General features: G+C 38.4%; 1 protein-coding gene and 1 long non-coding RNA gene across 18 annotated transcripts in view; one reads left to right on the forward strand and one right to left on the reverse strand.

The window, feature by feature from the left end:
• The window catches only part of MYT1L (myelin transcription factor 1 like), a 367019-nt gene extending 348811 nt beyond the window's left edge, over positions 1–18208 (forward strand). For all 16 annotated transcript variants that reach the window (XM_060752740.2, XM_060752741.2, XM_067468161.1 and 13 more), the window contains 7 exons: positions 1149–1211; positions 5815–5898; positions 6967–7188; positions 8866–8957; positions 10850–10953; positions 14857–15000; positions 15327–18208. In XM_060752740.2, the coding sequence (XP_060608723.2) occupies positions 1149–1211; positions 5815–5898; positions 6967–7188; positions 8866–8957; positions 10850–10953; positions 14857–15000; positions 15327–15467 (850 nt within the window). In that variant the 3' untranslated portion in view covers positions 15468–18208. The remainder of the gene's footprint in view (positions 1–1148; positions 1212–5814; positions 5899–6966; positions 7189–8865; positions 8958–10849; positions 10954–14856; positions 15001–15326) is intronic.
• LOC137097019 (uncharacterized) overlaps positions 1–22946 on the reverse strand; it is a 71667-nt gene extending 48721 nt beyond the window's left edge. Inside the window, exons 1-2 of one of the 2 annotated variants that reach the window (XR_010909922.1) lie at positions 22824–22946; positions 6205–6291 (exon numbers count right to left, since the gene is read on the reverse strand). This is a non-coding gene — a long non-coding RNA (uncharacterized lncRNA). Of the gene's footprint in view, positions 1–6204; positions 6512–22823 lie in introns of those variants that run through there. The other variant, XR_010909921.1, reaches the window with a different exon arrangement.
• Between the last annotated feature and the right edge of the window lie 4354 nt (positions 22947–27300).

Consider the following 27300-nt stretch of genomic DNA (forward strand, 5'->3'; position numbering starts at 1 on the left):
TTCTACACAGCCATATAATCCAGATCATCAAATTAGATAATCTAGATTATTTGATAGATTATGTGTCTGCACTGCCATAAAATCCAGTTCAAAGCAGATAATCTGGATTTTATATGGCAGGGGCCTGAAAATTGGAGATATTCTGGTACAAAATATTTGCTTCGGAAAGCAAATCTTGCTTTTGCCACAAGAGGGCAATGTACATCGCTTTCTTTCCTTGTGTGTTGCTTTCTGCAAAAAAAAAAAAAAAAATTTAGTCTGGTAAAGAAACTCAGGTTAATTAATAGGATTTATTGCTTATTTTATGGCATTTATTCATCAATCACTGGCACAATCATATGTCTAACATGTAGGCATGTTTTTGTTTTTTGTTTTTTGTTTTTTGTTTTTTACATGTATAACAATATAGACTTTTGTTCTTTTGCTAGCAGGATACTTGTGTGTTCCTAAAAAAATCCTAGAAATAGCTCATTTGTCAAGCTATACCATAGATATCCAGTTTCTCCGCTAACTGAGAAGATTTAGCATCAAATGTTGGCAGCTTGAGGCACTTCCAAAGGCCTACCATAAATCCCTGGAGTCTCCTATCGCGGCTATTCATCCTTATTGCTCTTTCTGCTTCACAGCTCCATACCATAACAACCTCTTTGCCACGTCCTTTTCCTCAGAAATATGTTTCAGATTTTTCTAAAGATCCTTGAAACCCCAAACCTCTCTTATTGTATGGCTAGGAAGAGCATTTTTAAAATAAAGAGGAGCCATATATTGCAGAAACCGGTATCTAACTCAATCCAATTAATTTGATAGATTACAGGCTCTTCCTCTAACATCTCAGTAGAATATGCAAACAGCATAATTTTTTATCATCAGTCTTTCCACCTAATGCTTTTTAAAACATCTTTGAATGATGAAGAAACCTTAAAGGTTTGTGTGTCTTTTTGGTTGCCTTAATAAGTATATTATCACACCAGATTTTGGAACATTTCTGCTTTTGATTAAGAGCAATTTGATCTCAATTGAATCTCATGGGATTTTCACAGCAGGCATAGCAGTACAAATGCCAAGCTTTCTGGTTACAGAAATTTCTCACGGAAGCTTTCATTTTTCATAGTAAGTAACTCAAATGTTGTTTTTTCATTTTATTTTAGGTGTCCCACACCTGGTTGTGATGGCTCTGGGCACATTACTGGAAATTATGCTTCACATCGAAGGTATGTTTAAAAAATGAGGTTTCTAGTTTCTAGTTTGTGAGTCATGATGGATTTGTGCTTAAATCTACAGCCCTTCCACAAAAGGGCATCAATGACTGTGCATGTCATGTCACATCAAGTTATTTACGTAATCATTTGCTCAAGTAACTGGATTTAAATTAGCTTCACAACAGATATAACATAACAATTAGGTACATTGTAAACATGATTCAGTTATCAAAACCATTCAATAAATTTCCAAATAATTATTTAGCATAAAATAATATATAATGTGATTGAAAGTTCACAATTCACTTAGTCAACTGAGCAAAAAATCACTAGCAGAATATATAATAGGAACTAAAATGTAAAAGCTCCCAGAACAGTGACATATTTGACTAAACTAGAATAAAACATAATGTTTAAGTGCACAATCCATACCTAGACCTAGATGACAAACTCCATAAAGTACATATTTTAAAATAATTACTGGTTATTCTACAGAAGTACCTTGTAGAGGAGACCATACAAATAACTGCTGGCTGTACAAATATCAGATAAAACAAGGCTTCTTAATTTCTAGATTCTGAGTGATTAACCAACTGTATCCCACCTTCCCGCTAGGACAGCAATTTGTGATGCTAGGATCGCCAGTGTAGACTGGTGGCTATGAGGGTCCAAAAGCTGGGTCATATTCCACAGTTGGGGAAATATTCCACTGCTGATTATAATTTATAGAATTATAGACATTTTAGAAGTTAACTAAGGGCACATTTGATATATCAATGATGTACCATCACCTGATTTTCAAACTTCAGATGCTGTATTCTGTGCACCCATTTGAATATACAGACACACATTTACTTATATAATTATTAGAATTCTTGTAAGTGTTTTTAAAAAAGCAAAGCAATTACCATTTTAAGAAATATGTTTGATTACATGGCTGTGATAAAGTATAAATGACACTATGCAATCATGGAGTAGAAAATCCACGGTTGTGTCTATATCAGGCAAAATTATCCAGAAAAGTCTGCTCTGGAGCTGCCATAGAAGAGCCCCAAAGCCAGTTTACAGTCCAGGTATCAGACAGGCATCAGAGTATGAGTTTGAAGTAATTCTGTGTTTGCATTCATTTTTTAAACTGGGCTTGACTAAGATCATACAACATGCCATAGCATTTGTTAACAATAAGGGTGTTCAACCTGTGCATGAAACGGGCAGAGGCCGAATTATGCTCAGCGTCAAATTATTGACACGACCTTCATGATCCACAACAGAAAAAGAAGAATAAAGAATCTTGCGCAGTGAGTGAGTTGTGGGTTATTTCAGATCCCAGATGGTTAGGGCTAGGGTTGTAGTAAGGATTTTTCTGACTCTAGTGAATATTCTGTTGCCTCTGCATGCCAACTTACTGACAACGAGAGCATACCCATTCTGTTTTGTTGCAATATGGTGCCTTCAAATACAGCTTGGGATATTTTCATCCCAAACATTACATTTCTGGTACAAAATGTACCCACGCAGCAAACAGCATTCGATTTCTTATGGCACTTTTTTTTTGGTCTTAGTTCAGTTTTAAAAAACTACCATATAGGCAATTATCAGTAAATATCATTTGTACTGAAATGCTTTTTTCACGACCAGCTATTTTTTGCCTACCACCTTGTTCATGTTCAACTCATTCCAAGCCACAACATGACAAGAGCTTGCAAATATTAATTTAATGTTCCTTTCATGTGCTAAAGAACCTGATACACACTATGGGCAGAACTACATAGAACATGTAGCATGGATCCCCAGCTAAATGCAATTTCGCTAACTGCCTATGTGTAGAAAACTATATGCGTACAATCTGTATGCATGTGGAGTTCCTGTGATCAGGTACCTACATTTTTCTCAGGTCTACACTGTGTACATATGTTGCACACACACACAAGCAGTCAACCATGCAAGTTAGAAGTGGGCACAGAAGATTGCAAAGGACTGTCAAGTCAGTAGATAACCCGATTTTTTATATTTAAATTGCTGTAAAAAGAACTGTTTCCATGTTCAGTATATTATAAGTGATAAAGAAAATTTGGAACTCTTTCTGTGTAAGATAGGCATAGAAAATAGCAGGTGTCAAAATGTCTGGGCTTAGCCACCTTGTCTCTCTCCTGAGGAATCTGTACAAGGACCAAGTAGCAACAGTAAGAACTGACCACGGAACAACAGACTGGTTCAAGATTGGGAAAGGCGTACGGCAAGGCTGCATACTCTCACCCAACCTTTTTAACTTGTATGCAGAACACATCATGCGATGTGCGGGGCTGGATGAATGCAAAGCTGGGGTGAAAATTGCTGGAAGAAACATTAACAACCTCAGATATGCAGATGACACCACTCTGATGGCCGAAAGTGAGGAGGAGCTGAGGAGCCTTCTAATCAAGGTGAAAGAAGAAAGCGCAAAAGCCGGGTTGCAGCTAAACGTCAAAAAAACCAAGATTATGGCAACAAGAATGATTGACAACTGGAAAATAGAGGGAGAAACCGTGGAGGCCGTGACAGACTTTGTATTTCTAGGTGCAAAGATTACTGCAGATGCAGACTGTGGCCAGGAAATCAGAAGACGCTTACTTCTTGGGAGGAGAGCAATGTCCAATCTCGATAAAATAGTAAAGAGTAGAGACATCAGACTGGCAACAAAGATCCGCCTAGTCAAAGCCATGGTATTCCCTGTAGTAACCTACGGATGTGAGAGCTGGACCTTAGGGAAGGCTGAGCGAAGGAAGATCGATGCTTTTGAGCTGTGGTGTTGGAGGAAAGTTCTGAGAGTGCCTTGGACTGCGAGAAGATCCAACCAGTCCATCCTCCAGGAAATAAAGCCCGACTGCTCACTGGAGGGAAAGATACTAGAGACAAAGTTGAAGTACTTTGGTCACATCATGAGGAGACAGGAAAGCCTAGAGAAGACAATTATGCTGGGGAAAGTGGAAGGCAAAAGGAAGAGGGGCCGACCAAGGGCAAGATGGATGGATGGCATCCTTGAAGTGACTGGACTGACCTTGAGGGAGCTGGGGGTGGTAACGGCCGACAGGGAGCTCTGGTGTGGGCTGGTCCATGAGGTCACGAAGAGTCGGAGACGACTGAACGAATGAACAACAACAAGTGCATATATATTGTCAATTGCTACAGAGCAACAGGTGCTTCAGTACGAATGACCAGATTTAGCATATATTATGTCAAGTGCTAGGACTGTTTTGAATTTATAATAGTAATGAGTACCTTCAATAGTTATTAATTTTTCCTTAATGACAGACATTTTGCCATGAATGAAACAAAACAAAATTGAATATCAATATTATGTAATAATGTTTGACATGTTTTTATTAATTAATCTGTTTTCAAATAATTCATTTGTATTTGTTGCTTTGATTATATGTAATAAGGAAAACATTAAAATCTAATAATAATAATAATAATAATAATAACTTTTTTTGTATACCGCCCTATCTCCTCAAAGGGACTTGAGGCGGTTTCATATGTTCATAAGCAATTCCATAGAAAGGAACGAAACACGTTTTCCCATTTGTAATATCATTTGTTTTGAAAAGAATATCATGCATTATGAGCTCCCTCTGTTGGCTGAATATTGTCCATCCACATTAGTGTACAGTTTGTATCCTTCATTTAACAAACTATACTCAACCATCCACATTTGCTAAGGTTAGGGCACAGTACCCCCACAAAAGCGAGAAACCACAAATAATAAAATCTGTATGCATTTTTAACCAGCATAATTCTATTTTCAGTTTCTCTCTATGTTCCCTTGCATGACTTTATCTTCAGCTTTGAGCAATTGCTCTAGGAATCACTGGTATATATAAACAAAAACATTTCCAACCTTCTAGAAGTCACTGGAAAGTGTCTCCCAAAATCCACCCAGGAACATTTTTTTATTTCACCATATACCACCTTCCTTATTATTTCTATTTTGGTAGTCAGACTTATAGATCTATGCTTTATTTTTAAAGACTTTGTTAAGTGAGATAAGTGAGATATACCTGTATTCTTATTAGTAGCATCATATTTATCATTATCCTTATTTATATCTTGCCTTTTCCTCAGTTTAGGACTCAAGGCAACTTATAATGGTTAAAACACACAAAAATTAACAGCAACAGTTAAACAGCCTTTAAAGCACCATAAAATTAAAACCCGTTAAAATAAATTAAATACAACCAATAAAAGTGCAGTACATTATACAAGACCTGTTTCCGCTGAAAAATCAGTTTTCAAAGACTTGCTGGAATAAAAGGAGTTTACTTACTTAAGGAAAGATGCAAGGGTGGTGTCAACTAGTCTTTCTTGGGAGGCAGTTCCAGATTCTGGGAGCAGCCACTGAGGAAGTTCTCTGCTATGTTCCCACAAGACATACCTTTGAAGGATGTTGGGACAGAGAGAAGGACCTCAGAAGATTTCAAAGCATGAGCTTGTTCATATATGATTTATCTTGAACTAAATGCATGGATTAAGGAAGGAGGCTGTAATAATTTTTGTACAAAGTATGTATTTTTTTAGAAGCTTCTTTGTTATATTTAGATATAAGGAGTCCCATCTTGAAATGTTTTCTTTCATTCAGTCTTTCCGGTTGTCCACGAGCAAAGAAAAGTGGTATCAGGATAGTACAAAGTAAAGAAGATAAGGAAGATCAAGAACCTATTAGGTAAGTATAGTTCCAAGCAGCTCCATATATATGTGTGCCTAATTAGTTAATCTGTATCTTCTCTCCCTCCCCCCCTAATCTCAATGAAAGTAACAACTCCAAACACTTTTATATACATTTGTGGTTTAAGTTGGTTGCACTGAATCCATGAGACTTCATAAATGCATGAGTAAAATTTTCACCATCTAGACTGTTCAATTTCATATCAAGTATTAGTACTGAAAACAAATAATAGCATTTGTCTAAAAACTGGTTAAGGTAGTATGGATTGTTTTCCGATGGTTTTTAAACTCATGATTATCTTACCTGTCAGCAAATAAATGATTTAGCCAGGCACAGCCTATAATCTAGAGCAGGACTCCTCAAAACAGTGGCCCTTGGACTGGTGATGATCTGCAAAACATCAGATGGTAGTTCACAGTAAAATACCAAAAGTGTGGGGGGATAAAACTGTTTCAGTGAATGATAACACATATAGTAACAATCCCTGACACGCTGAGGAAAAAAATGCTGTTCCTGCAGCTCAGATAACATGAGAAATACAGGAAGAGTGTCCCATGCTTTCTCTTTTCTTAGTCAACAGCAGGTCAACTGTGCATGAGGACTAGCTACATTAAATAATAGTTTCTGTCTTTTTAAAATGAACCCCAGAGTGGTGTTCATCACATACTCTTGTGTGTTGCATAATAGAAATGTTAAAACTTCATATTTTAATAGAGAACCAGTATGGTCTAGTGGTGAGAGCACTGGACCATGACCCTTGAGACTAGTATTCAAAGCACTGGACTGTGGCCTTGGAGAGCAGACTTAAAATCTGTTTCCATGAAAACAAAACTGCCCTAGATGGTGACATATCATTCCATTATGTTGACATTACATTTATGCATAGTTTATTGTGGGTATGTTCTTAATTTCTTTATGTTTGTGTTAACTTCTTGTTCATTTTGTTGATACCATGATGCATGCTTGTTCTTTTTTTTATGTGAGATTTATTTTGACTTTGTTGTAGAGGCTGCCAGGTATATGATGGCAAGACAATAAAGTTTATTTCATCTATCTGCTATCCAGATGTCCAGTTCCTGGTTGTGATGGTCAGGGTCATATAACTGGGAAATATGCATCTCACCGTAGTGCTTCAGGGTGTCCTCTAGCTACTAAAAGGCAAAAGGATGGGTACTTGAATGGTTCCCAGTTTTCTTGGAAATCTGTGAAGACAGAAGGCATGTCATGTCCAACCCCAGGATGTGATGGCTCAGGACATGTCAGTGGTAGTTTTCTTACCCATAGGAGGTGAGTAATTGCACTTTTTGTATAGATTTAAATAAGCATTGCTGTTGGTGTATGTGTTTGTTTAAATTTTGATTTGATTTGTTATGTTTGAAACAGTTTGAAACAGTAGTCAGATATCTAGATAAAAAGCTAGATGGGACTTCTTGCATCACAGTCATAACAATGAGTCATAGGCCAGAATCCAATGGTATACTTCTGCCAAATAACACTGCTTTCACCTAAATTAAGAAAAAAGCCCACCCTCCTGCAACTTTCTTCCCACTATAAAACCTGGTTCAAAGGGTTGAGTAACCTTCTGAAGCACATGTTTTGGTTCCAGAGAGGACTGAAATGTGGAGCAAAGATTGGGGAGAAAAAGAAGGGACTCAGTTGTCTTCTTACATCAGTGGTGTCAAATCCATGGCCCTCTAAGAGTTTTGGACTTCAGCTCCTAGAATTCCTGGCTATTGGACAAAGTGGCTAGAGCTTCTGGGAGTTGGAGGCCCAAACATCTGGAGGGCCACAAGTTTGACACCTCTGTCTTACTTGTAGCATTTGTTAGACTCCATTCAACCACTATTTTTGTGGTATTTTTCTTCGAGATTCACAAAGCGCTACACCTGAAAGCAAATGTTGACGCCTACTATATTGTTGAATAGAAATGTACTAAGTATAGCAGCATGCCAGCCTGATCTGTTTGATAGCTGTTTGTCCCTGGGTTAAATCTTTTCACAATATTATTTGTCATTGATCTGACAAAGGAAAGAAACACACTAATTCACCTTGATGCCCTGCACCAAACCAAGTGAATATTCGTAGTAGAGCATGCAAACTGTAAATCAGGGAGCCTGTATGAAAGCCAAAATCAGGTTTACCAGGCATTAGAGCATTTGAAAATGAGCTAAAGTAGGATTACAAACGAATCCCACTTGTAACCTGAGACCTATGATTCAGGATAGTTATAAAAGCCCTCTATCTGATGTGAGATGAGGCGTATTATCCTATCCCAGACACCGAATAATCTGGTGAAATGCTATATCTCTTCAGTGGAATTATCTTTAGAACAATGTATGACTGCAGGGATTGGAAAAGTTTTGCCTTTAATTTCAAAGAGGCTAAAGACAAATTATTCATAGATTTTCTTCATAGTGAGTACCCTCTCTTTTCCTGGAATCAGTTATGTATTATTCCACGCTTCATTAATTACCTTTTATTCGTGACAGAAATGCCATCTCACAACTTCTATAATAGGTCTATAAAGTTTTTCTAGTCATATTGTGGGAAACAAATTTGAGTGTCTGCTCACTCCAGAATATTGTAATTAGGGTAGAGATCTACACTTCACTGGACTATGACTCCCAGACTTCTTTGGAGATTTTGTTACACCTAAATTATCATAATTCAAATATATTGTCAGGATTGGCATGTCCCATTCTCCTCATTTGGGTGTATGCACACACACACAGTGCAAGTGGTCATTAAATTTTCCATATGAGGCAAATAAACATACACAACATACAACACAATACCAAAGAAAGAACTTGTCTGGGAAAAGTACCCTTTTACTCAGAAACCATCAGCTTATCAATAGCATTTGGGAGAGATTTCCCTCTATTCCTATAGAAACATTAGTATTAACAGATTTATCATCAATGGCCTATTATGATTAATGGCTCTTTCCTTTCCTATTGTCTACAGTCTATCTGGATGCCCCAGAGCTACATCAGCAATGAAGAGAGCAAAACTGTCAGGAGAACAAATGCTTACAATAAAACAGCGAGCTAGCAATGGTAAATAGTTTATTGTTCTGGATACTGGAGATTTAAATATTACTGTTATTTTACTTTTTGTCTATAGCAGCAATTTACTTTTCTTGCTATTATTACTACTTTTCTTGCTATTATTACTAATTCCTTCTGAATGCAGTTTTGGAGCACTTTTAGAAAGTGTCATCATAATGTACAGTCAGAGGTATGATTCTGCTACTGGTAGTACGTGAGTTCTTTGTATCATCTGTAAGTACAGTGCCAAGGCAGAAAGCATGCATAATTCTATTCTCAGCTAAGCAATAGAGTGAAAACTCCATGTCCAGCACGGTCCTATGAACCGTTGGCTCAGATGCAAGCCAACCCACGTTCAATGAGACTTATTTTAAGGACAACATATATAGAGCTGCAGAATGCCTTGGCTTGAAATTTGCTAGAGTTCATCTGAAATCATAAGGGATGGAGTGGAAGGGGTGCCATCAGAAGGAGGAGTACAGAGATCCGTTTCTGCCAGTTCAGGAGCTTGGATCTGTGTCTGGATTCACCACACTGAAGTTTTGGCAGATAGAAAGCATATTTTCACTCTGCAAAATAAATGTCTGGCCAACTGGAGTTCAAAAATTGGAACCAAGAGAGGGGGAACGGATATATATCTTCTGCAATACCAATAAGTTCACGATTTCAGAGATAACAAACTAAGGATTATGAACTACTTTTGCGTGCTTTTTTGTTGGCACAGAAACTATATGATTGTTTTTATGTGCATCTATCTTAGTTCACTGGTGGCTGTAAACAGAATCACAGAAGAAAAAAGCCTAGGCTGTCTATATGTGTGAACTTTATCATTTCTTGCTTTTCCACTCTACAGATGAATCTGTATGAGCCTTGAGCTAGCACATTCCTTCTACCTTCTTTTGCATAAGATAGAGGACAGAAACATCCCCTTCCAACTTTAAACAAAGTAGTGGTCCCCTGGCATCTGAACTCAAAGAACAAACTGTGATAACAAAAAATAAAATGGGACCGAGTTAGTTTCAGACAAATCAGCCACAAACCAACTTGCAGTGTCCAGATTTTAGATGTCAGAGGAAAGTCTGTCTTGTTTAAAAGAAGAATGTTTCTTATCTTCATGAAAAAGTAGCAATGAGGGAGGAAGAATATTAACTCAAAGGTTATTAGAGATCATCCATGTAGCAAGAAGCCATGGTCTCTCTTTTCACCTGAAGCAGCCAATGGTCAAGGAGATTGTTTTGTCATAATAGCCTATTTAACTGTTTCCTCTACTCTTTGCCAATACTTTTAAATGGTTCAGTTTATCTAGTTTATCCCAATTCCAAAGTTCCTAGTTTGTGTAACAACTCTGACACACAAAGCATTTTTGCGTTATGCTTCTATACTGAACTTGTTCCCAGTTCCAAAAAAGGGACAAGTTTATTTCAAGATAAGTTTTGTGCATGCAGCTGAAGTTTCCATTGAAAGCACTAAGTGAGTCCAAATTAATGACTGTATAAATGCATTTGTATGGCACCTTTAAAGACATAGTGTAAGAGTAACTACTATCTGCAGCTCCGCTATCCACAGAGTTCTCCAGTATTGAATGCTAGCTGCTCTGCTTTTCTTATTTTACTGAGTTTAACCTCAACCTGGGAACTGATTATTGGTCCTTGAAGACTACTCTTGTATTATGTTCAACTTCCTTCATTGAATATTATGGAGTTGTGGGGTGAGTGGCTGGTCTAGTTATTGTGTTCTATTTGTAACTCTTCTATGTTTTCCTTGTGCTGCTTCTATCTTTTTCTTTCCACCAAAAGTCTGTTGAGGTGGAAAATAGCTGCAGAGCTTTCCATCTGGAATCAAACACAATTCCCTAGCTCAGATATAATTTATTTATTGGATGTCTCCTTTTTACTGAACAGGTATAGAAAACGATGAAGAAATTAAACAATTAGATGAAGAAATAAAAGAATTAAATGAATCCAACACCCAGATGGAAGCTGATATGATTAAACTCCGAACTCAGGTAACAGTGTTATGAAGCCCTAAATTCAGTGGCCTTCTACACAACTTGCATTTTATACAACCTGACTGGATATAGATGCAGTTACATTACAGATACCGATATGGGCTACTGGTAAAAAAACACAGGGCTATCTTCCAGGATGCTTCCAGGATTTCTGATATTTTTGGGCCATTTTTTTTTTGGGTTATACCTAAGTCAATTACAAATGGAACTTGGGTTGCTAAAGTGGTCCTATGGATTGGAAGGTCATTTTGTTCCAAAAAAATGTATAGTGTTATAGGGCAAAAGTGCAATTTCACTGGGGCAGTATAGCACTCTAAAGAAATTAGAAGACATGAATGGAGAATAGAAGGGAACATATTGTTTTCAAGGTTATGAATAGAACATTGCAGTTTGTACTGGAAATTGCCAAATAATATATATATCTAGGACATTTGAATACTTAAAAAAAAACTAGAGCAACTAACATTAACATCTTTGATAACCACCCTCAACACATTTGTACCATCCAAAAGAGCCCATATTTTCCTTTTTCAAATGGTTTCATTATATCGAAATCATTCAAAATATTAGAAAGTCAACTATGATGGCCAAAGACATTTTCTATTTTATATGTTCTCCCCAAATCAGCATCAAAACTATCATGTCAGAAGAGTTTGGGCTTTATAGATACATGCAGCCTTTGTTAGTTGAGCCATTGATTTGGCTGGAGGGTAAACAGACCTAGTGGCCTTAACAGCTGCAACATTCTACCCATGCATAGTAGCTATTAACATACTCTACAGTAAGGGTCAAAATACACATGACTTCCATTACAATTTTTCAATTGTTAGTGTTTTCTTCATCCTGAAAATCAAAGCCAAACTGGAGGATCTATTATAGAATCAAAATACCAGTAAATAAGAGTTGATTGGTTGGCTTGGAGTATTTATGCCCTAGTCACTAGCTATAGTTTTCAAGTCAGTTTTGATGTATTTATATTTAGAATACAGTAAAACAAATATGAGGTTCTTGTGGGTTTTTTTCGGGCTATAGGGCCATGTTCTAGAGGCATTTCTCCTGACGATTTAGGAGGAAGGGATAAATGGGTGTGCCCCAGACATCATGTGTTCCAATGGCCACTCTGTTTAAAAACCTGACAGATCTCAGATGAAATGGCTGCTGGAGTAGGTAGCTAGTATTCTTTGGAATCAGATGGATGGGAGAGAGAGTTGGATGTCATCAACATATTGGACAGCACCACATTCCCAAACTCTGGATGACCTCTCCCAGTGAACACACCCTTCAAATTATAGCCAAGAAAGAAAGGGAAATTCCTCTGTGTGTTTGTTTTACCTTATCCCAAAAGTAGGGAGGCAAAACAGAACAAGTAGAAGAATGAACATGTGTAGAATAAAGACCTAAAGCAAGTTACTTCCTTTGGTTTAACATTATTTTCTTGGACGGGGAATATCAGTATTTATTGATATATCTTTGAATTTTTGGTTTGTCTTAGAAGTCTTAAAAGTGTGAAAGACATCCTGATTCTCTCCTCTTTCCCCCACATTGAAACTTTCACTGTACAAAGTGACATGGGGCAGTCTACGGAATAACCATTTCTTTGACCACCTGCTGAGTTTTCATATAACGGCTTTTTTATGTCAGGAGCAATTTGAGAAACTGCAAGTTGCTCCTGGTGTGAGAGAGTTGGCCATCTGCAAGGACATTGCCCAGAGGACACCCAGATGTTTTACCATCCTTCTATCATGTCCCGTATTATAAGCTGGAGCTGACAGATGGGAGCTCACCCCACTCCCTGAGTTCAAACTGCCAGCACAAGGGTTTAACCCATTGCACCACTGGGGGCTCCACATATAATGACTACCTATGTGAAGTATAGGACAAATCCACCTCTTCCATTTACACCGTCTACATGCCTGTAGGCTTAGTATCTTTAATTTAAAAAAGACAGACCTTATCATTTCAGAAACAGCCAGGAGGATTCATGACAAAATACCCCCCTTTTCCTTATAAAAAAGTGCACATCTAACAACAGAGACAAACATTAATATTTCCACGTGCAAGAAAATGGATGGTACAGGTTAAGCATCCCTTATTCAAAATTCCAAAATTTGAAATCCTCTAAAATACAAAATTGTTATATATGTCTGAGATTGTGGCGCATTTATTTTTGTAATCGCTCAATGAACATAAACTTTGTTTTATGCACAAAATTGTTGTAAATGTGTATAAAATTACCTTCAGGCTATGTGTGTAAGATGTATTTGAAACAAAATTTAATGAGAGTTTAGACGTCAGTCTCATCTCTTCTTCTTCTTCTTCTTCTTCTTCTTCTTCTTCTTCTTCTTCTTTATATCCTGCTTTTTGTCTCCATAAGGAGACTCAAAGCAGCTAACACTAAAAGCATTACAATACAATTTAAAATATACAAATATTAAAACAGTATTAAACATCATTAGTATTAAAAACAATTTAGATTAAATCCATAAAAATATATAAAACCATAGCAGCCCCTGACATGATCTTTAAAACCTCCTTCTTTAAAAGTCTGCCTGAATAAAAAGGTTTTAGCCTGCAACTGGGAGGACAGTATGGAGGGGGCAGGGAGTTCCAGAGTTATGGGACAGCCACCAAGAAGGCCTGCTCTCTTGTTTCCACCAACTGAGCTTTAATTGTGCATAGGCCCTCCTGGCCACCGCCAAAACCTGGGCCTCCAGGTTCAGTGCTGAGTCCAGGAAGACCCCCAAACTACAGACCTGTGTCTTCAGGGGGAAGGTAACCCCATCCAGCTGAATCCCCATTTCTAGATCTACCTTCTAACCGACCAGGAATACCTCTGTCTTGTCTGGATTGAGTTTCAATTTGTTTTCCCTCATCCAGTCCATTACTGATGACAGGCACTCATTTAGGGTCAGGACAGCTTCCTTGACATTTGGTGGAAAGCAGTTGGGTTTCATCTGCATATATGTGGCACTGTACTCCAAAACTCTGGATAACCTCTCCCAGCGGTTTCATGTATATGTTAAACAGCATGGGGGACAAAATTGAACTCTGAGAAACCCCACAGCTCAATGTCCAAGGGTTCGAACAGGAATCCCCAGCACCACCTTCTGGACACAATGCTCCAAGGAGGACCGGAACCACTGTAAGACCCTGCCTCCCAGTCCCATCCCAGCGAGATGACCCAGAAGGATGCCATGGTCAAAGGTATCGAAAGATGCTGAGAGGCCAGGAGAACCAACAAGGACACGCTCCCCATTTGGCTCTCTTCATAGGTCATCTACCAAGGCGACCAAAGCTGTCTCTGTTCCATAAGATATCTTAGTATGTGCATATATGCAAATATAGGTATTCCAAAATCTCAAAGAATCCCAAATGCAAAACTCTTCTGATTACAAGCATTTCAGACAAGGAAGATTCAACCTGTACTTGGAGAAAAGACCCATAAATAATGATAGATACAAGTATCAAATTATCAGAAAAAGCCTAGTTGTTATTTGTTAAATGAAATGGAGTCACTTGTTCCAAATCATATTTCTCAATTCCTTGCTTAAGGACAGAACTTTCTAAGAGATTCTAATTGCATGATCAGTGCTTGAGATTATAAAGCATGGGTGGTAAAATGACTAAGGCTATATGCTCAGACTAAGGCTATATGTACTGCAAAGGTAACCTATATACTTATTTTGATAAATTAAAGCTGGGTATATATCTAATATAAGCAAAACAAATGTTCCATCATCTCACATAATGGCTTTCATCTAGAATTCATATGACTGCAACTCTGCTCACATATGTCCCTGCTGAAGGAATGGGGATGGAGTGACAAAATACAGGACCATAATTTTTCACCTCTAGAGTTTTCAGCCACATATCACATTGTCTACTATCTGTTCCTTTTAGATTACCACAATGGAGAGCAATCTGAAGACGATAGAAGAGGAGAACAAAGTAATTGAGCAACAAAATGAGTCTCTTCTTCACGAATTGGCCAATTTAAGCCAGTCTTTAATTCATAGTCTAGCTAATATCCAGCTACCACATATGGTAAGTGACTGAGGGCACACGTTAAGGAATTTGGCAATCTCCTTCACCTCATGCAGTTAGATGTCTTTCTGTTTTTATGTTTATGGCTCCTCAACCAGATGGAGATTTGCGGTATCAACCCCGAAACCCTAAAGATAAATTTAACTGCTAAAAAAGACACGGTGGGCCAATCCCGATGTCTCCTGTAAAATTAAGTAAGCTCTGAACTAGGCTGTTTAATGTGCTAAGGAAATGGTGTCAGTGTGCTTTGATATTTGTTTTGCATAAATTAATGTACTATTAAGCAAATAAAAGTTGTATATGAACTACTATTTAATATCTCGTAGGAACCAATCAATGAACAAAATTTTGATGCTTACGTGACCACTTTGACGGACATGTATACAAATCAAGATCGTTATCAGAGTCCAGAAAATAAAGCCCTACTGGAAAATATAAAGCAGGCTGTGAGAGGAATTCAGGTGTGAACAGCTGCTGTAGTGGTGAAAATCTTACTTTTAAAAAAGATGCCTCTTGTTTTTTGCTGCTGTAATTTACCAGAAAGTGTTATATATATATATTTCTTTCTGTTTGAAAAAGTGTTATGCTTACAAGACTTCATGATGATTTTATGTCTTGCTTTAAAGATAGTAACTGCAGAATAGTTTTTTGAATACATTCACATTTTGTACGTTTTCATATAAGCTGACATAGTGTGATATGCCATGTAATGTTTATAGCTGCTACTGTATGCACATTTTTGGGGTAAATATATTTCTGAAGAGGTAAGCTGATCAAAATTAAATAGAGTGTAAATTCTTTTTAATGCTTTAGTGATTAAATGTTTTAGTATTTTGAACTGAAATGGACACAAAAAAGAACAAAAAAAAAGAAAACCCGCTTTGAATGACAATGTTGCAGTTTGCGGCCACTTTTTAAAACACTCCCATTTTGTCTCATGCTGGAGGATTTTATGGGGGTTTAAGAAGTTTGTGTGCATATTGTTTCATAGCAAGAATTGGTTGCGAAAATGCTTTATTTTTGAACAATGCTTGAAAATATTGTGACTTTTGTTTTTGGAAGATGGTATGTGGTGGGGGCAATAAAAAAGGATGTGGGGGGTTTGGAATTCCAAGTAAAAGGGCATGAATTAGATGTGAGATGTAAAACTGAGTAATTTATTGTAAGACAACATCAAGCCATGGAAACTTGACAGAAGATTCAAAGCAGCTTAAACAGCACTTTTTAATTAACTTCTAAGCATTACATGGTATGAATATGGGAACTTCCATATGACAGGCGCTCTATCAGAGGTGGACAACGTGAAGATTTCAACTTTTCTTTTCCAATACACTTTGGGACCAACATTCTCTTATCTCTCCAGGACTCTTTAAAAGTGTCCGTCCGAATTATCTGTTACAGCAATGTAGTTCATCTTTTCAGAAGTTCAGTCTTTCCTTCTTAAGGCAAAAGGCAATAGTTTAAAAGAAATATTGCCTTTTTTTAAAAAAAGTTTTAATTTGGGAATGAACCTAAAATTTTATCATTACAGCAGCCACTGAGCTGGATTCATTGCTACTTTTGGGTAGGAAATGCAATACAGCTCAATTTACCTGATCTTTTCACTTTGTTCCCTTTAGCCATTTAGGTTCTGCTTATTTTTGTTGGCGTACAATCATTATTACTGTGGCATTTCCATATGCTATCTATTTGTTCTACTGTTACCTATTGCAAAAAATGAATGCAATCAAAAGTTTAATGTAACTAAATATACTTTGGCACTTTTTGCTTTAAATTGCGTCATTTCAAGCTTAAAAAAAGTATTGTACTTTTCAGATTTGATTGTTGTCTCTTCAAAATAACTGCACTATATGTATGCATAAGTCCACTTTTTCTCGCGACATTTTTGTTTCCCATTTAAAGTAGTTCTTCAGATGTTGTGTTGTGTTTGTCAGATGTTCAGTTCATTTCAATTTGAATAGCATATCTTTTCCTTCCATGTCTTGATGTTATGCAGAAAGTACAAAAGTACTTTAAAAATTTTGTTATGAAAAAAGATGGGTTTTGTAAAAAAAATGATAATAATAATAAAATAAAATAAAATATTTTTAGCAGAACAGGACTTACAGGGTCATTGTCCCCACAATGTGCCAGTTGACTATTTGCACTTACCTTGCCCTATATATCCATACGGAGGTGTGCAATTAATTGTGTCATTCATGTTGTGACACTAAATTTGAACAAATTAGAATGGAAGCCGATGTGGCTCATCCAGGAATATTGCTAAGGGGAGACTACAGGGATCTCACAACAAATATTCTGATACAATACTCAACCTCGGTATATATATATGTATAAATATATGTATATCCCAGCGGCACTTTATACTATTCACTGTACAAAAAGCTTACAGTTTTCCACGAGGACTTTAATAACTAGCTGGGAGAAGATTATGTAATTACTTTGGGGCTCTGCAGTATCTTCTCTGTATAGTGCCCTCATTTCTGTTGTGCTATTAGTTGTAGCTGCCATGCTCAGAATTGCCTTTTTGAGAGCTGAAGCAAGGTGCTTGTTGTTCACCTTCTGCCATATATATTGTACTTTTTGCCCTAGCCTCCTTTTAGGGCTCTCATTGTTCATAATGGCATATGCATTTTTCCACTGCATTGTGTCTGCAGCTTCTTTGCCAATATAGTAACGCTTTCCGTAGAGTAATAGATAGTATCAGTTTTGGATTCTTATTGTTATCACCTATGTACAATGGAAAAAAGGGATTTTAAGCACAAATCCGCGCTACTCATCTAATGTTGGTACATAATATCAAATCAAAAGTTATCTGTGACTATTATATAGGGTTCACAAAAGTGTCACATATTAGAATGCTGACCTTTCATCTGAAATTATTGTGAGTCATCAGAGTTTATTTATTCTAACTTATTGTTCATTTTCATTTCTAAGTTTAATTTAAGTGATCATTTATTAAGACAGAATTTTGTATAAACTACTTATTGTGCTCTCTGTGGAACTGAGGTTTGATTTATTTTTGTACTACACAGCATGGGTTTGTTGACATTTTAATTTTGCTATAAATGTGTGAAATCACAAGTTGCTGTGATAACTTCATTTTTAAATTGTGAAATTTGTACAAATTTTGTCATGCTGGATGTGAACACATCTTACTCTAAATAAATAAATAAATAAAATGTGTTGCCACATTTGTAGCACAGTTGTTCTCTGGTCAGTTGTTAACTTTCTTGCTTTCACCCTGCGTACAGATAGCCACTCTCTTACATGGTACCTCTTTCTACTCTTTTTAAAAACATTAAAAGCTCCTCTTAAGGAATTTTTTAATTATATAACAGATTGCTAACTCTTCTGTAGAGCCATGCTTAAAAGTAGCTAAATTTACCAATCCAGTCTAATACACATCTTACTCTAAATAAATAAATAAATAAAATGTGTTGCCACATTTGTAGCACAGTTGTTCTCTGGTCAGTTGTTAACTTTCTTGCTTTCACCCTGCGTACAGATAGCCACTCTCTTACATGGTACCTCTTTCTACTCTTTTTAAAAACATTAAAAGCTCCTCTTAAGGAATTTTTTAATTATATAACAGATTGCTAACTCTTCTGTAGAGCCATGCTTAAAAGTAGCTAAATTTACCAATCCAGTCTAATACAACTCACATGATCAAAATCACTTTTTACACTTCTCCTTACAAAGAATATCTCAGACAAGGGATGTTTTAAAATCTCATTAAAGGGGCTTGATCTTCACAGATTTGCACTTACCCTTCCTTTGCTCTGTCATATGCAGTCCTCTATATGCATTTAAGAGTCTGTAACACTAGATTGTATAGGTGATATCTACAAATCTGCACCACGTCATTGACTCATATTCAAATTATTCTGATTAACTGCTTGCTCTTCCATGTACTGATTTCCAGGAATATGTAATACTTCAGATGTACTAATACTGATTTTGGTTTTGTCTTAAGGCATTTTTATTTTATTTTAATGTATGATACTTACAGTTAAGATACTGAAAGCCTATAAGAAAACCAGCTGGCATCCTATATTGCACTTACAGATTTTTAACCACTTCCCTATTCAGCCATACTCCATATTTATGTAGCAGTATTGCCACAGTCACAACTACCATTGAAACCATATTTAATTTAACAGCTAGTAGCAAACAATGGAGATCTGTTCAGCTGGCAATTGATGCAATGGAATAACATCTCTAGTCCCCTCAATCTAGCAATCTCTGAGGGGGCAAAAAGTTGAGATGGGTCACACTTCTAATTTTCATACTAGAGAACCCTGGTGAGAGTGGTTTGGAAACAATACGGTGTGACACCCCATTCACCAGTAAAACAGAACTCTGTCATCAATGTCACTAGTCAGGTTTAGAGACAAGACATAGTTAAGTGCTTGCAAGTGCCTTTTTGTTGTAGAACCTCAGTGATGATTCCACATTGCTATGAAAATCTAAATAGTTTATACTTTTCAGAACGTTTAATATTCTTATAACACCAATTTTATATATTGCCATCCTTAATACTTCATTTGCACACAGATAAGACTTAATGTACTTTTGGAGTATAATGGGATGCTACTGGACACATCAATTCCTTTCACTAGCTCAATTCTGCTAGTTATCAAATCATGCTAAGTACAAGATTTAAAAAATTATCCATTTTACAACATGTCTGCTGAAGTTAAATAGCTTGCCATCTCAAATCCTCTAAAGCCTCCTCTTGTCATTGTAGACAGCAGTGAGATGGACCCATCTACACAGGCCAAAAAACCTGGAATGGGATTGCCACAGGTTGAATCTCCTCCATAGTAAGTGAAGCCTTGAAACCACTGGCCTGCATGCTCAAGGAGGCACAAAACCCATTAGAATATGTACAACAGTTTTTATGTTGGTGCTATTCAACACAATACAATAGCAAAATACTCCACTAGATGGAGCTAATGTTCAGTCCAAGCCCATTTGTAATAGACTAACTGCTTGCTTACCCAAAGCCTTCTGATTTAGGAAAGCTGTTAACTGCTATATTACGACTCTTACTTACCTGTCTTCCAAATACATCCAGGGGCTTCAAAGTCGAATAAGTTTTTTTTTCTGACTTTCCCCCTCCTTTTTCCAGTATTTCTCTCAATAATTCTTCTTGTATGCCCTTCCTACTTTCCTTCTCCTTTCTCCCACCTTCCTTCCAGCTGTTCTTGGCATTTTTCTTATCAAGCCCTGCTCCATGCCTCCACTCTCTCTCCTCTGAGCTTCCACGTGAACTTTTTCCATCTCAGTGTGCTCTTCGAACTCCACTCTGGATCCTGTTCATCAGAATGACCCGCTGATCTTTATACAGCCAACTCACTTTCCCTCAGTTCAGAGGGGATTTCATCAGCATCTTGTTGACATCATGACTTGGGGGAAGCGGGGGAGGAAAGGCTGGTCCTTTCATGTTCTGTGGTCACAGCCAGGACAGCAATAAATGACAAGATGATAGTAAGGGTGGCCATACAGCACTGAGGAACCAAATTTGGTGCCACTGAGCAATGTGGACTCCCTCCTGCCATTACAGTGGCATGGTAGATGCCAATATGGACACCGTTCTACCACTGCAGCAGCAAAGAGGCTAGCTACCTGAACTCCCTCAGGGCTGGGTTGCTATGAGTTTTCCAGATTGTATGGCCATGTTCTAGAGACATTATCTCTTGATGCTGACTCACATCTATGGCAGGCATCCTCAGAGGTCAGGAGATAATGTCTCTGGAGAGAATGCTTCTGGAACATGGCCATACAGCCAGGAAAACTCAACAACCCGGTGATTCTGGCCATGAAAGCCTTCGACAACACATCCCTCAGGGCTGTTGCAGAGTACTCCTCTCTAGAAAAAACCTGGAGTATATGTGAGGAAACTACAAGAATGTTAAAATATTGATTCCAATAAATCCTTGGTGTTTCTCGGCAAATAAATGCAATTTGTTGCCAAAATCTACCTGAAACAAATCTCAGTGCATATTATTTCTCTGTTGTCGAAGGCTTTCATGGCCGGAATCACTGGGTTGCTGTGAGTTTTCTGGGCTGTATGGCCATGTTCCAGAAGCATTATCTCCTGACATTTCACCCACATTAATGGCAGATATCTTCAGAGGTTGAGGTGTCTGTTGGAAAGTAAGCAAGTGAGGTTTATATATCTATGAAATGTCCAGGGTGTGAGAAAAAATTCTAGTCTGTTGGAGGCAAATATGAATATTGCATTTGGCCAGCTTGATTAGCATTTAATAGCCTTGCAGCTTCAGAGCCTGGTGGCTTCCACAGAAATGCTGGACCACTCTAACAACCACTATACCAGACTACACAGAGAAGCCATTGAAAGGGTCTGGAGAACAAGCCCTATGAGGAGCGGCTTAAGGAGCTGGGCATGTTTAGCCTGAAAAAGAGAAGGATGAGAGGAGATATGATAGCCATGTATAAATATGTGAGAGGAAGCCACAGGGAGGAGGGAGCAAGCTTGTTTACTGCTTCCATGGAGATTAGGACAAGGAACAATGGCTTCAAACTACAAGAAAGGAGATTCCATCTGAACATGAGGAAGAACTTCCTGACTGTGAGAGCCATTCAGCAGTGGAACTCTCTGCCCCGGAGTGTGGTGGAGGCTCCTTCTTTGGAAGCTTTTAAACAGAGGCTGGAGGGCCATCTGTCAGGGGTGATTTTAATGCAATATTCCTGCTTCTTGGCAGGGGGTTGGACTGGATGGCCCATGAGGTCTCTTCCAACTCTTTCATTCTATGATTCTATGAAATCCACAAGCATGCGGACAATTTCAACAGAAAGGAGGAAACCATGAAAATGAACAAAATCTGGCTACCAGTATTAAAAAAAACCTCTAAAATCAGGACAGTAAATAAAGAACAATACTCAAAAAAATAGGGGAATTCTCGACAGGAAACAATTAGGGCCACCTAATCACTTCCCAACAAAGGATTCCCCCAGGCAGGAAGCAGCCAGGCTTTGAAGCTACAAGGCTATTCAATGCTAATCGAGGTGGCCAATTGCCTCCAACAGACAAGATTTCTTTCTCCCACCCTGGGCATTCCACTGATATATAAACCCCACTTGCCTAGTTTCAAACAGACCTCTCAACCTCTGAGGATGCCTGCCATAGGTGTGGGCGAAATGTCAGGAAAGAATGCTTCTGGGACATGGCCAGACAGTCTGGAAAACTCACAGCAACCCATTTATGTTTGAAAGTCATTCTATACAATGATAACACCTTTGTTTGAAGTTATTGCACAAGGTGGGTGTTCATCTCAATTTCTAAGCCAAAGAGCTGGCTTTGTCCACATGCACCTCCTTGGTCATGTGGCCAGCATGACTGCTTGGAGCAGTGCCTATTGATCTACTCACATTTGGATGTTTTCAAACGGCTATGTTGGCAGAAGCTGGGGCTAGCAGCGGGAGCTCACCCCACTCCCCGGATTTCAACCACTGACCTTTCAGTCAGCAAGTTCAACTCAGTGTTTATCCCGCTGCGCCACCAAAGGCTCCAGCTCCTAATAATTAGATGCTGATATTTTCACACTTCTTGGCAAGAGCCACACATTCCAATACCTTGAAAGTGATCAAATGTAAATAAGGGACTGAAATCAAAATGTTGGTTTCCTTTGGATTTTCTTTCGTGTAGTCCTTGTAGTTTTACAAGGTCTTTAGCCTTCTCTGCCAAAGAGTGCTGGGGCTTTGTCAAACAACAACTCCCAGGATTCCATAGCATTAAGCCATGGCAATTAAAATGATGTCAAACTACATTTATTCTACAGTATAGATGCACTTACTGTTTCCCACTGTTTCTCTGGAAGCAATGCACAGCCCCATTCTGCACAAGACAATCAAATGTTGCCTCCATTTGTGATGATTTCAGGTACTTCCCAGGACAACCAAAGTTTTGTTATCGTGCTTCCCCGGAAAGCAAGGGATTAATCTGCCTTTCACAGTTGGAAGGAATGCTGCCAACGAAATTGAGTCATAAGACTGAATAGCAAGAAATCCCATTGGTCACAACTATGCCGAGACAGCTGGCCAGCTTCTTCACCTTTGGGTCTTGCTTCTGCCAACTGCATTTTTAGTTTCCAATTTTTCTACAATGTCTTGAACAGGGCCTGGAAAGCAGTTGGCTTTTGTTAGCAACAATCAGTTGAAAAGTTTTGGCTCCAAACGCCAAAAGCTATTTTCCTAAATCTAATTAGTATTAGGATGAAATACCATAATTGTTAGCAGTGCCATGATCCTGTTCTCAAACATTTTGCCATCTTTCTCAACACAGAACTTCCTGCTTGAGTCCAAATAGGTCCAGATGTAAATTTAGACTCCCCCCCCCTTTTCTCTTAAGATTCTTCAGCACACACTATGCATCTTCGTTATTTTTACTTTCATAGCAGCAGATGGCAGAAGTCAACTTCTTTTAGCTGCTGCCAGCACATTATCTTAAATGTATGAATATTACACAAACTGGGCATTCCTATGACTTCCATATTTTGATCGGTGCACATATATATACAATAATAGTGGCAGTTCCAGGTATTACATGACTATGAGGAAGAAAATTTAACGTGGACAGAAGTGCAGTAATGCTGAACTTAATAGAATTGTCCAAAGACCTAACTGTGTTAGTCTGAAATATCAGTATCTCATAGCACTTTAGAGAATGAGAGAAAAATGTTGCTTTAATAAGCTTTTGTAGACTAAATCTACTTTTTCTGATGCCTGGTCCACACATCTTGGGTTCAGGAAACATCATCTTAAATTTGTCCCTTACTGACCACAGATAAAACTGAAATCATCATATTATTTACATGTTTTGCATTAGTTATGCACATATACAATCTGCCTATAAAGGTCTGTTACCCCATGGAACTGAGGAAGAAGATTTAGGATGCATCTACGTTGTAGATTTAATGCAGTTTGATACCACTTTTAAGTGCCATGGCTCAATGCCATGGAATAAAGGGAGTTGGAAAACTACTGAATGCTGGTGCTTCCCCAAACTACAAATCCCATGAGCCATGGCAGTTGAAGTGGTGTAAACCTTTCTTAATTCTACAGTATAGATGCACGCCCAGTCTATGAAAACCTTATGCTACCAGCTTCATTGTCTCAGTCTCTAAGACAGTGGTTCTCAACCTGTGGGTCCACAGATATTTTGGCCTTCACATCCCTGAAATCCTAACAGCTGGTAAACTGGCTGGAATCTCTAGGAGTTGTGGGCCCAAACACCTGTGGACCCATAGGTGGAGAACCACTGCTCTAAGGTACTACAAGATTCCTTTGTTTAGTACAGTGGTTCACAACCTTTGGGTCCCTAGATGTCTTGGCCTTCAACTCCTGGAAATCATAACAACTGATGAAATGGCTGGGATTTCCGGGAGTTGTAGGTCAAAAAACCTAGGGACCCATAGGTTCAGAACCACGGGTTTAGTGGACCTTCTGGGAAAAGGATGACTTTTGAGATCATAACCTTGTGGAAAACCAGAATCTCCAAAGCGTGACCTTTTGGAGATTAATTGACATTCACTACCATTTGGAAAATCATAACCTTTTTGTAGAGTATGATCTTCCTGAGAAGAGCTAAAAACTCGTTTGAGTTTATCTTCTCTTTAATGGTATATATCCACTAATATTCATGCAAGACAAATTAGGTTTCTCAATTGTTAGACTGATATACCTGATTATCTCTTTGAACTGTTAGGAACAAAGATTATGCCAATGCACAACATTTATAGCAGAACTTCAGAAGTGTTATTTCAGTTGCCCCAAAACATCTACTCTCCCATAAAATATATTTGGTTTTAAATCATGCTCTGAAGAGACAAAAATAAGTAGTCTTCATTAAAAGTAACATAGTTGGTTTAGTTACAATTTCATGTATTCAGTATACAGGTACTTTGCTTATCAGCTGAAATAGTTTAAACAGTTCTCTAAGGCATTCTTTCAGTCTCGTCTCTGTCTTTTGTTTAATGCATAACAAACACTGACTATACAATACACTATTGATTGAACACTGACACTAACTTCTAAAATGGAGGGCCCTTCCATGATATTCTGGGATATAGGGCTGTGTGGAAGGGCCCGGAGACTCAGTCTTAAAAGTTCCAGATCTGATCATATGGGGCGCTTCCAGACAGCCCTTTATCCCAGGAGCATCCATGTTTTTAAAAAGTGGATGTTCCTGGGGGATTGTCTACACCCACCCCAGTAAGCGCACCCACTGGACACCCACCCCAGTAAGCGCACGATTTCTGGGGTGGGTGTCCAGATATTCTTCCGGGACTGGTCTGGCAGAACACCTGGAGACCCTCCTCCCTCCCCCACAACCCCCAATCCCCTTTTGAAAGTAAAATAAACTTACCTGGCCTCGACTATAGTCTGGTCAGAGCTCTCCTGGTGCATAGAAATGACATACTAGGAGAGGCCCCCCCCCCCCCCACTCTTCTGGTGTGTCGTTTCTATGCACCAGGAGAGCTCTGGCCAGACTGTAGTGGAGGCCAGGTAAGTTTATTTTACTTTTAAAAGGAGTTTGGGGGCTGTGGGGGAGGGGTGGGATTCCCACAATTTTCCGGATTAATTTAGTCCAGAAAACTGTGGGAATGGTGTCTGAACTGCAAGAAGGTGTGGAATAAATCCACTATCTAATTAATTTGCCACAAACCAGGGTTAATTGCAGGTCGGCCAGAACGTCATCTGGAAGCCCCTTTTTAATTGTGGAAGTTTCCGCAAAGGGCCTGTCTGGATGGGCCCTTGATCTTCAGTCCCTCCAGTAAAACAGAGTTTTACTGCATACCAGTACATACATATACAATATTTTAGGCAATCTGGATTATATACATACATAACAAATTACTAGTGGAGGCTTGTAGAAGGTTTCCAACATGTGAGAGGATGACTGAAAACAAAAGAGCAAGCACTTCCTAAGATGTGATTGTTGTTATGTGCCTTCAAATAGATTCCCACATATAGTGATCTTGTTACAGGGTTTTCTTGGCAAGAGTTATGGCCATTGTCTTCTAAGGCTGGAAGCAAGGAATGTGCCCAAGATTGTTCCCTGGGTCTCCAAACTTGAAATGGCCATCTAAAGTCCTAATCCAAGATTTCCATCATGGCCACGTTAGCATTACTGATTGACTGCTCATATAACACGCTTTTGAACCAGAGACATCGAATGTTGTGCTTAGATTGTATATTTATATCTGATATCATATTGCAAGACTCTTCTTATGAATAAATAGAGCATGCCATTGTTTTTGTTACAGCGTATTATATAAGCATTGCGTACTAGATGTAATCATTTCTTGGTGCCACAATGAAAGCTTTAAGGGCAATAGGCAGATGTAGCCTCCAGAAGTATAATGTGCAGATGTCACAATTTGTGTATTTGTATGTGTGGGAAGTTAATAGTTCAAACACATGGGAAGCTGCTCTCCTTTATGGAAATCATGGCATTGCAAACCCTCTTTTTGTTGTGCAAAATAGAAAAGATTGTGACTGAAGTTAGAACTGCATCCTCAACAGCATTCCTGAGAGAGACTCTGGGCTTTTCCCAGTCACAGATTTCCTCTAAAACAACTACTCCTAAGAGCGGGACCCCCTCCCTCTCGGGCAAGTTGTCAGGCAAACCCAGATAATCTCCTTTTATGACCACGAAGGCTGGCCAAAAGGAGAGAAATGTTTCTGGGTCTCCGCTTGTGCCAGGGCTCACTAAGAAAGGCTCAGCCTGGCATTCCTAGCAGGAAAGTGCCCTGAAAGTTGCACTGATCACCACTCTATAATGGGGAAGCAATACTATACAGTGTGGGAGATGCTGGTCCTTAAAAACCTACCACCAAGTGAATGTTGTGGGGCAAAGTGCCCCCTGAGCATGTCTTGAGTGCTAAACAAATGCTAAGTAGTCAGTGAATGAGGAAAATGCCAGACTTCCTTGTTTTTAAACTTGCATCCTCCTTTTTGTTTGGCTTTGGTAGTCTTGAACATAAATTGACTATTTGCTATCCAGAATCAAAGTACTCATGGAGATGGATTAACCAGTTGATATCTACACTCATACATCACTTGAGGAAGTTTAGAGTTGTATTGCAGAAAGGCTTTCATAGCCAGAATCTAACAACTATCATGTCACACAGAGAAGCCATTGAAATCCACAAGCATGTGGACAATTTCAACAGAAAGGGGGGAAAAACCCTGAAAATGAAAAAAATCTGGCTACCAGTATTTAAAAAAAAACACTCAAAAACATGGGAATTCCAGACAAGAAACAACCAG

The sequence above is a fragment of the Anolis sagrei genome, chromosome 1 (genome assembly GCF_037176765.1).
Source record: "Anolis sagrei isolate rAnoSag1 chromosome 1, rAnoSag1.mat, whole genome shotgun sequence".
Taxonomy (NCBI): Eukaryota; Metazoa; Chordata; class Lepidosauria; order Squamata; family Dactyloidae; genus Anolis; species Anolis sagrei.